This window comes from Callorhinchus milii, unplaced genomic scaffold, assembly GCF_018977255.1.
Source record: "Callorhinchus milii isolate IMCB2004 unplaced genomic scaffold, IMCB_Cmil_1.0 Scaffold2, whole genome shotgun sequence".
Taxonomy (NCBI): Eukaryota; Metazoa; Chordata; class Chondrichthyes; order Chimaeriformes; family Callorhinchidae; genus Callorhinchus; species Callorhinchus milii.
The window spans coordinates 52,412,245-52,428,777 of record NW_024704743.1 but is presented as its reverse complement, the minus strand read 5'-3'; the positions used below and the strand labels follow the sequence as shown (position 1 = coordinate 52,428,777).

General features: G+C 38.3%; 1 protein-coding gene across 2 annotated transcripts in view; it reads right to left on the bottom strand.

The window, feature by feature from the left end:
- The window catches only part of lpcat1 (lysophosphatidylcholine acyltransferase 1), a 97,257-nt gene that overhangs the window by 18,191 nt on the left and 62,533 nt on the right, over positions 1-16,533 (bottom strand). For both annotated transcript variants that reach the window (XM_007903029.2, XM_042331728.1), the window contains 5 exons: positions 12,853-12,911; positions 11,115-11,149; positions 10,473-10,527; positions 3,721-3,803; positions 1,122-1,247 (listed from right to left, as the gene is read on the bottom strand). In XM_007903029.2, the coding sequence (XP_007901220.2) occupies positions 1,122-1,247; positions 3,721-3,803; positions 10,473-10,527; positions 11,115-11,149; positions 12,853-12,911 (358 nt within the window). The remainder of the gene's footprint in view (positions 1-1,121; positions 1,248-3,720; positions 3,804-10,472; positions 10,528-11,114; positions 11,150-12,852; positions 12,912-16,533) is intronic.

The following is a 16,533-nucleotide window of genomic DNA, read 5'->3' as shown; positions in this document are numbered from 1 at the left end:
ATTAATAAGATTAAGACTTTGATTTCAGACTTATTAGGTTCAAGCCCTATGTTGGGAGTCTGAGCTCATAGTCTAGGCTTTTATTGTGCCTGTGCTGATGGTCAGGTGATAAAGATCCCATGGAACTGTTTGAAAAGAAGAGATCCTCCCGATAAACTGGACAACGATCCCTCAGATTACAAAAGATTGTAGTTCACTTGATGCCTGTTTGTGGGACATTGCAGTGTAAAAAATTGGCTTCCACGTTAATCTATAAATCATCAAGTCATCACACTTCACAGATAACTCTATGAAGTGCTTTGAGACTCTGATGATGTGATTAGGCGATGTATTAAATTAAGGTAATAATCCTTGCATTTGATATAGCGCTTTTCACCTCTTCTAGACGTCTCAAAGCGCTTTACAGAATATACTGTAAAGTGAATTAACTGTATATTTGTGGGTGAAACGCGGCAGCCAATTGCGCACAGCAGTGTCCCACAAACAGTCGTGGATTGAAAATGACCAATTTATTATTGTTTTGTGTTTTGGAGGGATTATTATTAGGAGTGTGGAGTAAGGAAACTTGCCCAAGGTTTCGCCCTGCCTGGAATTGAACCCAGGTGTCTCACTTGCAAGGCGAGTGCTCTAACCACTGAGGTACAGGACTCCATGTAGAAAGAAGAACTATGGCAGTGGCTGAGATAGTAGAACTATATAGCGAAATATTAAATGCACTGACATCCAACTGCCTTTTGTAGATTTTACTAGTTGGGCATGTTTGTCTGAGGCTAAATTCCAAAGTAAACAGAATTCAAATATGATATCCAATTATAAAGTACATTTCTCTTGCCTGAAAAAATGCTTCCAATTCAAGTATGTGTTTGAAACATGAACAGTGGCAAGCTACGGCATGCTTTTTTGAAAAAATGAATTACAAATCTATTATATTCATTGAAAGAGCAATCCGCTTAGTGAATTCACAATTGTCAATGGGCCAACAGATATACTGGCGTGCTGCATTTAGTATTGGCTAGAAGACTGGAACTAAAATGACACAATTTATTTTCAAGTTGTTTTCCTTCTTTCAGTTTATTAATTAAATATAAGAAATGTTTTAATGAAAAATAGGTAGAACTTACTTGAGTTTCCTGACAAGTTTTGCAAATTCTAGCAGGCAGGTATCCACAGGAAGCTTCAACTGGCTGTCAGACATCACAAGTTGACAATCTTCAAATGTATAATCAGTCACAGGAACACCGAGGGCTCTATCAGATACAGGTCAAAAATTATTGCACATTACTATGCATGGACATCAAGTAAAAAGTGGACAATCTGATATGAACATTCATCTGAACACTTTCTACACAAAATTTCAAGGCAATACAAATATGTGCTAAATTTAAACTAGTTTTATGAAAAATAGGGAACTGATTCAGAATCCCTCCTCCATTAAAAAAATGCTATATCATAAGTTAGGGCAGACAGATGTTTAAAACAACTATTGGAGCTCTGATAACAAGAGGTTAATCATGGCTCTTTGGGAAAATGCTCTGCTACACAGAATGCAGAACAGTACTGTCCAACGGCTGATAATTTCCAGCCTGTCATCTCTTGAAAAAACTTAATGATTTTATAAGGAGAAAAATAAGAAATTTAAGATAAAATGAAACAAAATAAAAAAGGGACTAACAATTGGGTTGGCCAGAACCCTAAATAAACAGATTAAACAACACTTTTCATGTAGCTAACAAATTCAAGGATTTTACAAAGATTGATTGAGAGCCATAGCATAAATGGAATTTTGTGGGGAGGCGGTGGGGGGGCGTGGGGGTTGAAAGAAGACCTAAGGGAGAGGGTGGGAGAATAGGACTACAGGAGCTCACAGGGAAGGTGGGCATTTCAAAGTTAGAATTAGGATCTCAAAGTCAATCCGCTAGTGATAGGGAGCCAATGGAGCTTGACGAGGATAGGAGTGATACATGAGAAAGGATATGGGCTGAGTAGTTTTCGATAACCTATGTTTACGCACGTTTCAGTTTTATTGGTATTTAGTTGGAAATGTTGAGGCTCAATCAAAGCATGATGCCTGACAGACATTATGTCAGGACAGCAGTGGTCCTTGAGTCACAGATGGAGGCAGACAGGTACAGTTGGGTGTCATCCACAAACTTGTGAAAGAGGATCAAGGATAGATCGAGGAACACTGCAAGTAACTGTGCAGGGCCAGAGGAGAAACTGCTAGATGTAGTGAAGACATTGCAATAGATTAGAGTGGAAGCAGGAAAGAACAGAGCAATGGAGATGGACCAGCAAAGAACATCGGAGAATGGAGTGTTGATGCTAGAAATAAAGAGATGGCACATACGTGCAGCAGACCAACCCACATTTGAAAAAGACAAGTTAATGTTTTAGATACAACTCTTCTTCAGCACTCAAATGAACTGGGGAAGACCTTCTACAGGATTCAAGAGGGCAGGTAGGACAGGCCAAGAAAAAAAGATGTGGGAAGAATTTAAAAACACTTAACTGCTGGCAAAAAGCAGCATCTCATGGTTCGTTAACAGATTGTGAAATACCAGAAAGAGGTCTTAAATTGTAAAATGCATGATATAAAGGTAATACTCAGATATAAGCATCAGATATGCAGATTTTAGGGAAGGCATTATGTACATATTTTTAAAAAATACGTTTATCACCATTGACAAACCTACAATGAAAAATGGCTGAATTTCACTGGAACATTTTTGATGATCAATCACTTCCAATGCCTCTTTTGTCATAATGAATGTTGGTTGGCACCGGAGTGAAACTATATTTACACACAGGCAGCCTGAATGGCATAATTGCGGGAGTATGGGACCATTGCTTAAGTAGCATCGTGTTAATCTTTGGGCAAAAAATTTCTCCAATTATCACACTACCTAAATAATGGTCAATGTATGGGGAAAAGAGCATGGAGTAGACATTGCTTCATATTATGGCACATCTTCTGCCTCAGTTACCATTATTTTGATATTGGGAGATTGAAAAAATGCCTCTGTTCTCATGGAATAAAAAACAGAAACCCCGGATGAAAAGTGAAGTCAAGCTAAAGTATCAGTGCCTTCATTTTCTATCTCTATGGCTCTGTAATATAAATTCAACATAAGATACACATAAGAAAGACATTTAAGCTCTCTGGGATGCTAATGTGCGTGAGAGGCGCTATACAAATGCAAGTTCTTGTTGAGTGAACAACAGTATTAAAGAAGCTGAAATCTAGTAACTAATCTTTACAAAAGCATAGAGTTGGGGGAGGGAGGGGGAAGAGAGAGTGTGTGTGAAGGTGATTAATATTAGTTTTATATAATGTCTGTGGCTACAAAGAGTATGTGCCAAGTAGAGATGCTAACAGCCAGATGTTGCCAGTTGCTGCTGTTGCCGCAGGTAAAACCTTTACTTTTATAAATGCCTATTCCTTTTTGGCACAGGCTCCAGCAGACAAGTATGAACAGGAATTTTTAGGTGACTGCAAGATCAGTTGTTGAGATTGGAAATAACATGCCAATTATTCCAATATAACAGCCATCAACTCCAATTTAATGAAATTAAACACTGTAATTCTTGTAAAAAATGTGCCTGAAGACATTGCAGTACAGTAGTAATAACTAGAAGAGAAAAATGTCTGGTGAACTACTTATTTTTCTATTTTCGTGGCATATTTTGGGTTTCACATTGATAAGCTGCCATTGCACTTACTTTGCCATGATCTTTCTAACATTGTTTGCGTACAAAATTGGGTTTTTCTTCTCCTCTTCAGAAGGTGTATAGATTGGCAGGAACTGTTAATGAAAAACAATTAAATTTAGTAGTGTGATGGTCAAAGCTAAACATTATACCTCTGTAGTATTCAAATGAGTAATTTTGTTTGCTTTCTACAAAACAAAGTAAGATGATCACAGAAGTTTGGAATATCTGAGCCACCTGGTTTTACACTCCACCATTAATATACACAGTTTAACCTGGACTATTCTTCAGTGTCTCTTACTGACAAGTTGCAATTACCTATAACACCTATGAAATTTAACATGCATTTATACTAATACTATTTAAATCCACTGCAAACCTTTTTTCTTCGCAGTAACCTGACTGATTCGCAATCATTACAGCGGTGCTCAACAATCTCATGATTGCGTGTAATGCTAATTTATTTGTGTTGCATGATCAGTCACTCGTTAGATTTTAATGTGAGTCATTGTGGGCAGTTCTAATGGTGTTGTTGAAAGAACTGCATCTTATGGACCAGACATTTGCTGGTTCAAATCACAGTCTGTGCTTAGTTTGCAGATCTCTGCCAAGATCCCTCTATTGTTGTGCGGGAGTGTAGCAGCCAGTTGGAGATATCAGGCTTGGCTTTGATGCCCTTTACAGTTGAATACCTTGCCAACATTGTCAAGGGTCACTTGAATGGGTTACTAGTTTGTAATATTACCCTTGAAACCTCACCCCTGCCAGACCAGGGGCAAAGGAAATTTGAAAAATTGGACACTAAATTATAAAAAAGAGTTATTGTTCTTTCAGTTCAACACATACAAATTGTGTGTGCTTCTTAAGAATAGTCATCAAGTAGATGTTTATTTCTAACATAGATACCCTAATTGTTTTCTTCTTACATAGAAACATCAACTTCAAAAGGGTGATATTATATATAATATATATTATAGAATCATAGAATTATACAACACGAGATCATTTGGCTCATCGTGTCTGTGCCGGCTCTTTGAAAAGAGATATCCAATTCAATCCTACTCCTCTGCTCTCTCCCCACAGCCCTGAAAACTTGTCATCCCCAAATATTTCTTAGTAGAGAACTACTGTTATATATATTTCACACTCCCACCATTGTACAATCCAGCCATTATGTTCAATTTACATTTAACATTTAATTCCAGCAGGTAAAATCATTTTGAGCTGGTTCTAGTTTCTCTCCTGCCTATGCGGTGTTGGGGCTATAGTTTTCTACCTGAACATTGTCCACTTGAGTGGGGTACCAGTGAAATAATTGTAGATCAGCAGGACTAACTACAAAATATATTATGACATGGTCAAGACAGATCTAAAACTTTTTTTTAATTGCAGTAGCTCTCTACTAAGAAAATGGACATAATTTATAAAACAACAACTTGCATTTATATAGCACCCTTCATGAAAGTTATCGTCTCGGAGTGCTTAACAGTGGCGAAGCTTGACAGCAACTTGGGAGAGTGAATTGGTGACTGTAGCCATGGTCAAAGAGGAAAGTTTTCAGGTGTGATCTGAAGACATGGAACGAGGCGGCAAGGTGGACCGATTGAGGAAGAAAATTCCATAGGAGCATAGTAGCTGAAGGCATAGCTGCATAGCTGGTTAAGGATCGTGTAGGAAACCGGAGTCACCTGAGCAGAAGCAGCGGGCAGTGGAGTGGAGGCGGTCGGAGCAGGGGGGGGCACCTACCTATTACAAAACCATGTTTCAAACCTTGTTGCAGAGTTTATGACCAGGTTCTAGTAGTTATTCCCTCCGCTCCCTTCACTCCCTGGTTCAATCCATTCACTCCCTGGCATCTCCCTACCTCTCCGACCTCCTCATGCCCCAATCCACCACTGGCACCTCCGTTTGACTGGCACCAGCCTCCTGCTCGTCCCTCACACCCTCCGCTACACCATCGGTGGTCGTGCTTTCAGACACTACGCCCCCAAACTCTGGAACATTCTCCTTCAATCCCTCCTCCTTGCCCCCTCTTTCAAGTTCCTCTTGAAAACTTTCCTCTTTGACTATGCTTACGGTCATCTCCCCACTCCTTGGAGTCAGGCTCTGCCACTCTGAGACTCTACCCTGTGTGGAGGACGCTATATAAGTGCAAGTTGTTGTTGTAGTAGTTAGACCTGCTCCAACTTAGCTCAGCTTAGTTCCTTCAAATACAGCAACAATCTATCTTGTATAATATATGCATATTTCAAGATTACTAATCATACAGACTCATTAGTCAACACATAATTCACTGTGCAGGAATTGTTGCCCTGTGTTCAGATTACACCTGAGGACCTTCCTCTTCAACCGCATCTACAGTCACCTCCCCCCATTCCTGGGCTTGGCATCAAGCTCTGCCACTGCTAAAAGTCCCGAGACACTACCCTGCGAGATAGGGCACTATATAAATGCAAATTGTCGTAGTTGTTCGTTTTTTTCCAATTCTTTGATTGTATAAATACATATTGTATTTTATAATATATAAATATATATATCTATACATACACAAAAAATTCTCTAAATAAAAAAATCCATGTTTTGTTATTTTATACTGTAGTATAAACTAAATCAATTTTACTGAGCAAGATACCCACTTCCTACCAGTTTGATATGCATGTACAGAACACAATTCAATGCTCTTCTGTATCTTAATTGAACGGAAAGGACATTGTACTGAATTAATATCTAATTACACATAAAATTATGAAAATGTCTAATTGATTAAAATCAAAGCAGAGATTAACCTAGGTTATAAAATGCAACAAAATATTTTTCTTCTGTGTACAAGTAGCATTGCTGCATCATTGCAATACATTTAAAGTCTGCCAGAAGGTGCTGTTTGTAAACAACTATCTACAGTGGAGACTTGATTCTCTATATTCAAAGTCAAGCTAGGATGATGAGCAGAGCTAAAGTGGTCTTAAGACTCGCAAGTGGAGCAGCCACATTACTAAGTCATTTTGCTGATGATTCCAACAGACAACATTGGTTTCAAACATGAACTCACAAGATCATGGGAGATCTGTATGAAGAAGGCCTTTCAGCTATTTGACCATATCTATCCCGCTCCAAAGATATCCACCAAACCATCCTTAAATCAAGCTGTTTTGTAAGTGAGATTAGTGTCCTAGACATCCTTCCTGGTAAACTGTTACACTTGTTACTTACTGAAGAAATATTGTGTGTTGTTGCATGGCCTGAAAATGCAATTTAAAAGCTAAATTTTTCTGCTGACTTGGATTATTGAAAGGACTCATGAAATATAAAAATTTTACGCAGTGTGGTGTGAAGTTTAGTTTTTTGAACATTGTAGTTTTTGTTAATAGATGTATTTTGCTTTGTCATAGATTAACAACCAACGCAGCCGAAACCCTCGTCCAAGCCTTCATCACTTCCCAGCTGGACTATTCCAATGCCCAGGCGGGATTTTAGGCAGGATTTGAAAGTGGGGAGGGAGGGGGCAAGGCGGAGGGATTGAGGGAGAGTCCTATAGTTTCGGGATGTAGTGGTTGAAGGCACAGCCACCAAAGGTGGAGGAGACGAGGGACAAACAGGAGGCTGGAGGCAGCGGGTGGTGGAGTGGGGGGTAAGCAGATCGGATGATAGGTTGGTCTCCCCAGCTCCACCATACACAAAATTAAATTGATTAAAAACTCCGCCACGCGGATACTAACCCGCACAAACTTCTGTACCCCCATCACCCCAGTCCTTGCCAGGCTCTCAATTATCAAACAGATCAATTTCAAGATCGTCTCACTCATTTTCAAATCCATTCATGCCCTCTCAACTCCCTATCATCCGATCTGCTTACCCCCCACTCCACCACCCGCTGCCTCCAGCCTCCTGTTTGTCCCTCGTCTCCTCCACCTTTGGTGGCTGTGCCTTCAACCACTACATCCCGAAACTATAGGACTCTCTCCCTCAATCCCTCCGCCTTGCCCCCTCCCTCCCCACTTTCAAATCCCGCCTAAAAACCTTCCTTTTTGATGTTTCTTTGTCACCTCTCCTCTCCCTCTTCCCTGGCTCGGTGTCAGATTCCGCCACTGCCAAGCACACTGGGACGCTACCCTGCATGAAGGGTGCTATATAAATGCAAGTTATTGTTGTATTCAATTTTTATCACAAAAGTCCATGGGCAAAAAACAATTTTACAATGCACAATTTTATTAGTGCCCAAAGAGAAATCAAATCTTTCATGCACAGCATTAACTGGTTTAACAGTACTTTTCACAGGAATTATTTTGTAGAGTAGGAAAATTAGATAACAAGACAGAATTATATCCATAATTTCTTACCCCATTAGAGCTAAGAAACTGAGTGCAGCATAGATGTGAATAACATGTCAGTTTTCCAGTAGTCAGGTATAATATCTTTATGGGATAGTAATAGCTACGAACAGACACACATACTTTGTACGTCTGTCCTTATTGAGCTATTACATTCCCATAAAGTGAAGAATTACTTTAAGTTCACTGCTCTATGATACAAAAGTACCCTATGAAGTATAATTATGATAAAAATATTATCATGCAACATTTAACAATGACTATACAGTGAACCTTTGCAAATTTAATTGTTAAATTGAAAATCCTGAAAGTCTTTCACACTGGCTGATAATTGTGCTTCCAGAATACTTGCAATTAAGCAAATTATAAGCAATGATTATATAGTATATATAATAGCTGACAGTTTGAACTATTTCATAAAAAATCCTAACTTTAATTAACTTGTTGTGGTTATTCCACACATATTTAAGTATCCTGCATTAATATAAAATACACCATTTATAACAACTCATATGTGCTATAAAACCCGTTAGCAAGTGTGAGTGGCTAGTGATTCTTATTCTGTATTTTATGGGAGTGGGCAGAGTTAGTGAAAATAATAGATTAATAAGCTAAAATATTATCTACAAATCTCGTTTTGCACTGCCTTAAAACATCTGCAATGTAATTTAACAAACTGAAAGTCAGGAAAGCATACAAAGACTCTCTATGAGTTCAGAAGAAAGGGTGACCTGGCCAGTTGTGGCAGCAATGCAATTGGTTTCTGAATGATCCAGTGAGCTAAGTGCAATGCTCTTTCTCCTTTTCAACCAGGATTTCAACTGGCTCGATTTCACCCTCAACTCAATTCAATACACTGGAGACTCCCAAAGACAAGTAAGTAATGTTACAACTTCATGTTTTCATTTTTCATGAAAGGCTGCTCAGAAATGGAACTAAAATTTAATTGGAATCAGACTATTTGCAGCCGTTTGAGGATAAAATTCTCTCTAAGCATTTCATGTGAAATGAGTTTCACCAGTATCAATCCAGTTTCTCTTGGCAGAGATCCACAACATAAAACTGTTCACAATTGGTATTAAACAAACAATAACATTAAAAGAAACCATAATGAAGACTGATATGGGAAAGGGTAAACCACTTTAATGCAATAGGGTTGGCGTTTCTGAGGTTGGGGTCGTTGTACTCTATTGATTGAGTAAAGGGATCTTTAATCTGAACATCACAGCACTGACAACCCATTTAGATTTTAAAAAATGCACCAAAATTATAAAATGAGAACAATTCAACAAGTTAAGAAATATAAGAAATTATGCCAAATTAGATCAGATTTGGTGAATATACATCAAACTATTTAAAGGAAATTGTGTATACATTTGAAAAGAAATACTGAAACGCATAGGGTAAGAACAGGGCAATGGGATTAGAGTAGATATCTCCAGTGGACAAGCTAGCACCAATACACACATGGGTGGAATGACCTCCTACGCTGCAAATAGTCTGATTCCAATTCAATTTTAGTTCCATTTCTGAGCAGCCTTTTGTGGAAAATGAAAACATGAAGTTGTAACATCACTTACCTGTCTTTGGGAGACTCCAGTGTATTGAATTGAGTTTATTCTCCACATAATGTAGGATAGGACATCTGGGAGAAAGGTCATGCAGGTAATGTTTTTACAGTCTGAAGCATTGGAGAGTCGTGTGATTTACCTCCAATTATACAGAAAAATCTTGCCCAGAAACCAGTCTCCAGCTCTTTTAAGCTATGCTTTTAGAGTGCATATTTGATAAAAGGCTATTGAATTGGAAGAATCCAAGCTTCTTGCTCAGGTGCACCATGTCCTTGACTTATTCCGTTGAAAAGGTACAATCCCACAAAAAGTATGATTTGCTTCCGTTCTAGAATAAACTTTATATTATCTGTAGAGCCCACTATTCTTCATCGAATTGGACGGCTAATCCTCTTTTTAAAGACTTTTTGGGTGAAAAGAGATTGTTGATTAGGCTATTCTTACTTCATGAGAAAGTCTCTGGAAAGGATTTGTACAATTTGAAGTCCATCATGTACCAGAAAGAGCAGCTTCAATCTCAATATGCTACAATATTAGTATAGTAGAGAAAAAAAATGGAAACTGGCTTGTGGTTGAGACTTTTATGCAAGATGGGCATGGGGGTAAGATTACGATTCTCCCATGACTTCAGACCATAAAAGACAAATGTGTTCAGTGATTTTACACCAGATGTGAAGGCTTATCTAAAAGGTATGAGGAGGATGAACAAATAAAAACAAGTATCATATTACAAAATACATTCTTTGTTAGAAACATGATGCTCTGACAATTAGCTACTTCTTGCTGGATAAAATTGTTTGAAACCTTAACTAGAGTAGTAGAAACAGGTCGACAAAGTGGCCTCAAAAAGTGTACAAAAACTAACCTCCATTTCCACTTTATTGTGTAGCTGGCACAAGGTGAGCCAAAGAATTTTTAGCCTTTTGAGAAATAAAACTTGGTTAGTAACATTCTTATACATCAGTTTCATTTGTTAATTTTACCAGGAAAATATTTTATTATTCATTATGGTAACAATCTACTTATAGGATAAGAGAAAAGACTTATTTAAAGTCTTCTGTTGCTAAAGTAGACACATTAGCCAATGACTTGAAACAATGTAAATTCCCTTTTATGTACATTGCTGTTACACATTTATTGTAGAACTCAAAAGTAAATGCCGAAGGAAACAAACAAAAAAGACTACACACAGTTATATAGCATTCTCTGAGCATTTAATTTAGGAACTTCTTAAAGTGAGATGCTGGACAAGGAAGGAGGTGGGAGTGGGGGGGAGGGAAGACATTAAGATCACATTTTGGAAATATCCAACTCTCTTACAGCTTTCTAATTCACAAATATAACTTTCTGAACAGTCTCTGCGGACCAAACGCCTTTTAATTACAACACCTCAGAAAGTTACAACACTATTCTTCGTGGCACCTTAGCTTAAGACAGGACTAAATGCATGCTAAACAGTAGCAGTTTATCAACAAATTTTAAAAAGGCTTGAATGTAGACAACTTACGCTCCAGGCCCTTGCCATGTCCAGGTGATCGTATCCTAGAATAATTTTTAATTGAAAACTGAATCAAAAATGAAGTTTAAAAATGTTTACAACAAAATTACAGATAACTGATATTTGGAAGGGTGCATCAAAATCTTATATATTACGAGGAAATTTCTAAAATCAGCAAATTTATGCTGCTTAATGACAATTTTAAGTTTGTCTATTTTTAAATCTATCCTTTGCCCATTTCCAGCAGGGTACGATTTTCACACTGGGAACGATGAAGACATGAAAATATCAATTATCTCAATGCCTGAAGCACCAACAATCAAATGTAAACTTTGTAGCTGTCACACAAGTCTCAGGTGAGTAATAGCTGACACATTGATATTAAAATGGTACTGTGATACCCTACTCTGCAGGTTCTGCTTTTACACTCTGGAGTTAATTAAACTGGTGGCAAGACAGAACATACATGTGCCCAATACTAAAACATGCATTGTAGTAACTTCAAAGTTGAATGTGCGAATTTTGGATTAATGTGACAGATTTTTGTGCTGTGTCACGTGGGTTTGTGCCATCTAATGGGTGAAAAAAAATTATTATAAGCTAATGCAAGTAAGTTTATAGACACAGCTATAAAAGGTTCTAGGTATTTTGGAGTCAGCAAAGCAATTAAACTAGCATTGCCAATCAAGTATCAAGCAGAGTAGTGGTGGTGCTGCATTGGAAATCTCATAGCCAGGTGAAGCCTGTTGTCCCATATGTGACCGAAGTTTCTAAGCCTCAGACCAACACTCAGACAATTCCACTGGCATATTAGTTGCAGAATAAAGAGTTGATGCCTCAAGAGTGTACATGCATTAAGAGCTTCCTGTCTGCCTGTTCAGGTAGACATTAAAGATCCCAATGGCATTATTGAAAAGAGAAGGGAGGTTGTCCTGGCAAATAGGCTGCTGCTTTCACCCATAAGAAGTTACCACACTTCACAATAAATCACTTGAAACATTTTGAGACACCCTTCTGACATGACACTGTATCAAATGTAAGGATTATTATATCATAATTTCTACCTCACACTTTTTCTTTACAACAAACTGCATTTATATAGCGCTTCATGCAGGATGTAAAGGAGATCTCATCACAATGGCAATATTTCAGCTCATTTGAATCCTTTTTTCAGCAGTAGTCTGATTTATAGTACTAACGGATTGGCCACCAAGGATGTCCTCCAGGTGCGAAAGGTGCTATACAAATTTAATTTATTGTTATTGCATTGCTAACGAAAAGAAAATATTGCAGACGTCAGGGTCAGTGGCTCATCTCAACAATAACAAATTACCTTCCATGTTAGGAGGATGTCCCAAGGAGCTGGAGAGTCAAGGGTTTGCAATGTCACTTCCTGTTTTCTGCACATGTGCAAAGTAGAAAAGTGATGTCTGTGACGATCATTGGCAATACTTTTAGGGATACTAAAATGGTGGACTTACGGGTCATTAGCTCGCTGCCAATGTCACACCTCATATGTGAAGTAAAGTGGGAAGTGACGATGACCTAATGAATCGGAGGTTGGCCATTTTAGTGAAACAAGCAGGCCAGTTGCATGCATGTGCAATGAGCAAGGTCCACAGTGAAGCGCTTGAAAAACGATTCACTACAGTGAGGCTGCACTGTATTTCATTACATGCAGGCCTATCATATAATAACTATGGGTTATAAAAAAAACGTTTCATATGTATAAGTATTAAAAACTCACCATTTTGTTGGGATAACGCAAAACTACAGGTTGCACAGGAACTCCTGGAATAAAAGCTCCTAAAATGAAAATAAATAAACATTTATAACTGATTATAATCTGTTTGGTAGACAGCCTTGATACCATTTCTCTGATTTACTTGCAACATTTCCAAACTCAAAATCAAATTTCCTATTCACAAAGTTTCCAAAACAGAAAAATAATTCCATTAGTTGCAGATCTTTATCTCAAATAAGTTAAAGCATGTAACCTCATGAATGTACACACTTAAATTTTGCATCCCACTACTTGCTTAGAGACCGTTTGCTTTGAGGCAGCATGTCCTGGCTCTTAATACGCAGTTGACAAAATGATGACTAACTAACCTGTCCTGGTCCATGTCTGAGCATTGGAGGATACGGAGAATGTGAAATTCTTGCTACCTTATATACTTATTATGATGATGGAAATTTCTATTATGACAGATTTCCTCGAAACTGAGGTTCGAAGTTGAATTTTAAGAGTATTAAATCCCCAGGGATTTGAACTTCGGCAATTTATGCAGTTGTAAGTGGGGTCTCCTTGGAGTTGTTAACGGCTGCAAGGTGACATGCCTGGCAACAGAATGTCAGAATCGAGCCAACCCTGGCGGTGGCGGTCTCGGCAGTCCAGTTCCTGAGCTAGGCGGATCCACAGTATGCCAGGGCACTGCTGATCACAGCACAGCTAGCTGGACTCATCAGCAGGACTTGGAAGGCAGACCAGTCACTGAGGGCAGAGAGTCATCACACTTAGCTCCTGGTCCGAAACACTGATTGTCCAGCTCCTTGGGATATCTTCCCGACATGAAAGGAACAATTCAAATGTAATTTTGTTGTTGTTGTTAACCCTGCAAGGCAAAGCCCGAATGGATAGGCTGGTCCTAGCTGGACAAGCAGAGGGAAAGCTTGCCAGACAGCAATATCAAAGGCAAGCTATGCGATTTTAGATGGATAGACTCCAGCAGGCCTCCAACGCATATTCTGGGGACCCCAAAGCCTTGGCTCTTGCCAACCTGCACCTCATACTTTCTGGAATTAGGAAAACAGGATGCGTCCTTCCAGGGAGAGAGTGTGCATACCATTACAACAATCTATCTGTGGAATTTCCATGGTAGGTGGAATACATGAAAATGTCAGCTCGGTTTGGATACTCTTAAGCATTGTGATGGGTTTCCACATGTGTCATACTGACCAAAAAAAAGTCAATTTACCTAGATCTTGAATGTCCCTGACAATACTGAAAGAAGTGGACTTTTGCTGCATATGCTAACTTGCTGCATAAGTTGGGTGAATATATCATTTTTTTTTAAAGTCTGCATTAGACTTTGACCATGTCTTAATGCATAAATCTGAATATTAATGGATATTGTCAACTGACTAATCACAGAAGATGTTACTTATTAGTTTTCTTTTGAAACAGAAAATGCACATACATTCAAACTGCATTTAATCAATGATTTATGATTTTGGCTGTTTGTTCAGGTTCAAAAACTATAGCTAACAATTAAGCACCATTCTTTTCATAGGTTATCACAAAATAAACATACTGATAGTACGTGTCATTGACTAGACGCCTCTGGCGTGAAGGGTGTTATATGAATGCAAATTGTTGTAATTATTTATGGAAATTTGGAAAATGGAGACGTTTTCACATGCAACCATAAGAATGACAAATTATGAAATCTAAAATAAACTACAATTTATTTACAATATTCAAAGGTTAGAAACAAGTCCTGTGCATAAGATGAATCATCTATAACTTGTTTGAAGAAGTGCTGTTCTGGTCTTAAAACGTTTTTCAGTAGTCTCAGCTCTTGAAACATGCTGCTCTGTACACCACTTCATGCTGCCACATTTAATGTTGGGAACAATAATCCCACCGCATGATCAAATACTACAAATAACTGCATAATGAATGTGATATACAACTTGTTCTATAAATCATCCAACTTCCTGTAGATTCTAACTTCACATTTTAGGAAAGATGTCAGGGCCTTGGAGAGGGTGCAGAGAAGATTTACAAGAATGATACCAGAGACGAGGGACTAGAATTATGTAGAGACTAGAGAGGCTGGGGTTATTCTCCTTAGAGCAGAGAAGATTGAGGGGAGATTTAATGCAGATGTTCAAAATTATGAGGGGTTTTGATAAGAGTAGATGGGGAGAAACTATTTCCTGTGGCAGTTGAATCAGTAATCAGAGGACACAGATTTAAGATAACTGACAAAAGAACCAGAAGGGAGACGAGGAGATTTTTTTACCCAGAGAGTTGTTAAGGTCTGGAACGCACTGCCTGAAAGGGTGGTGGAAGTGGATTTGATAATAGCTTCCAAAAGGGAATTTGATAGGTACTTAAAAAGAAAAACAATGCAGGGCTATGGGGTAAGAGCAGGGGTGGGACTATTAGTCCTTTCAAAGAGCCAAGACACGGAAGATGGGCCGACTGTTATTGTCAAGTGTTGTGACCTTTTTTGGGCCAAACAGCAGCTACTGCACCAGTAAAATGCCGCAAACAGTCATGAGCTGAGCGGAAAAAATTCTCCTTTTGGATGGTGTCACAGGATCCTTAAAGTCCATAGGCAGACTGGCATTCTGATTAATGCCTCTTTTAAAGGATAGCAGCTATGCCAGCACTCAGCTAAAACTAAGCACAAGTCTTAAAAGTGGGATAATCCCACAACCTTCAGACCCAGAAATGAGAGTTGTACCAACTGAGCCAAACTGATGTGTGAACTTGTTTTAAAGAATGAGGAATGATTATTATTTTATCATTAATCCAATACCATGCATCGATAGGAGAACATCATACAAAAACTATGCAAGAACGGGACTATGTTGTTTTTTGCAGATAGCTCCCCAAAAATCATTCAAGTTTATTGAATAAACGTTCACTATATCAGCAGAGTAAAAGTTTCCTGCGATGACTAAAGAAATTATGTTTGGGAGCAAAGACATTATCCTATTTACATGCTAAATTAGACAGTGAGAATATTGTGAAAGTATGCAACTTACTAAACTTTTGTGTCAAAGTAAGAGAAAACTAGTAAATAGATTGAATGGAGGGAAGGGAGGGAGAAGTTCATACAAACACAGAGAATACATTTATCTGAGTGGAATATTCATTGAATGTAAATATTATTTCCAGAATTTAATGGCTTGTGTAACATATTCAGAACAGATGTTCTTATGAAGCATGTCAGGCAGAAGAACTAGACATCAAAATGAGATTTCCTTTATGATTAAATGGAATTCTAAAACTCTCCTTTCCAGCTAGCCAAGATATTTCCAACATATCCATTTAAAACATTTTGCACAACCTCTAACTGCTATACAGACCCTACGTACAGTCACAGAGTCATTCACATTAAATCAATTAAAAATTCACAAGTGCAGAAGCAGGCCGACTATGCCCATTCTTATAAGGGTGGTACAGATGATTATGAACATCACCAACACATTTTCTGGAAGTTAATTTTAAGCATAGTCCACTGTGTCATCTTGACATGCTACCTGGTGTCCAGGTACATTTCTTTAAGCAGCAATATCTGTAATGCTGCACCTATACTGCATGTTGAATGACAACTTGTCAAGATTCTGGCATTGATTTGTCAACAAAAGTGCAGTATAAATAGCATCTCTAGCAGTGCAAATCGCTGTGGAG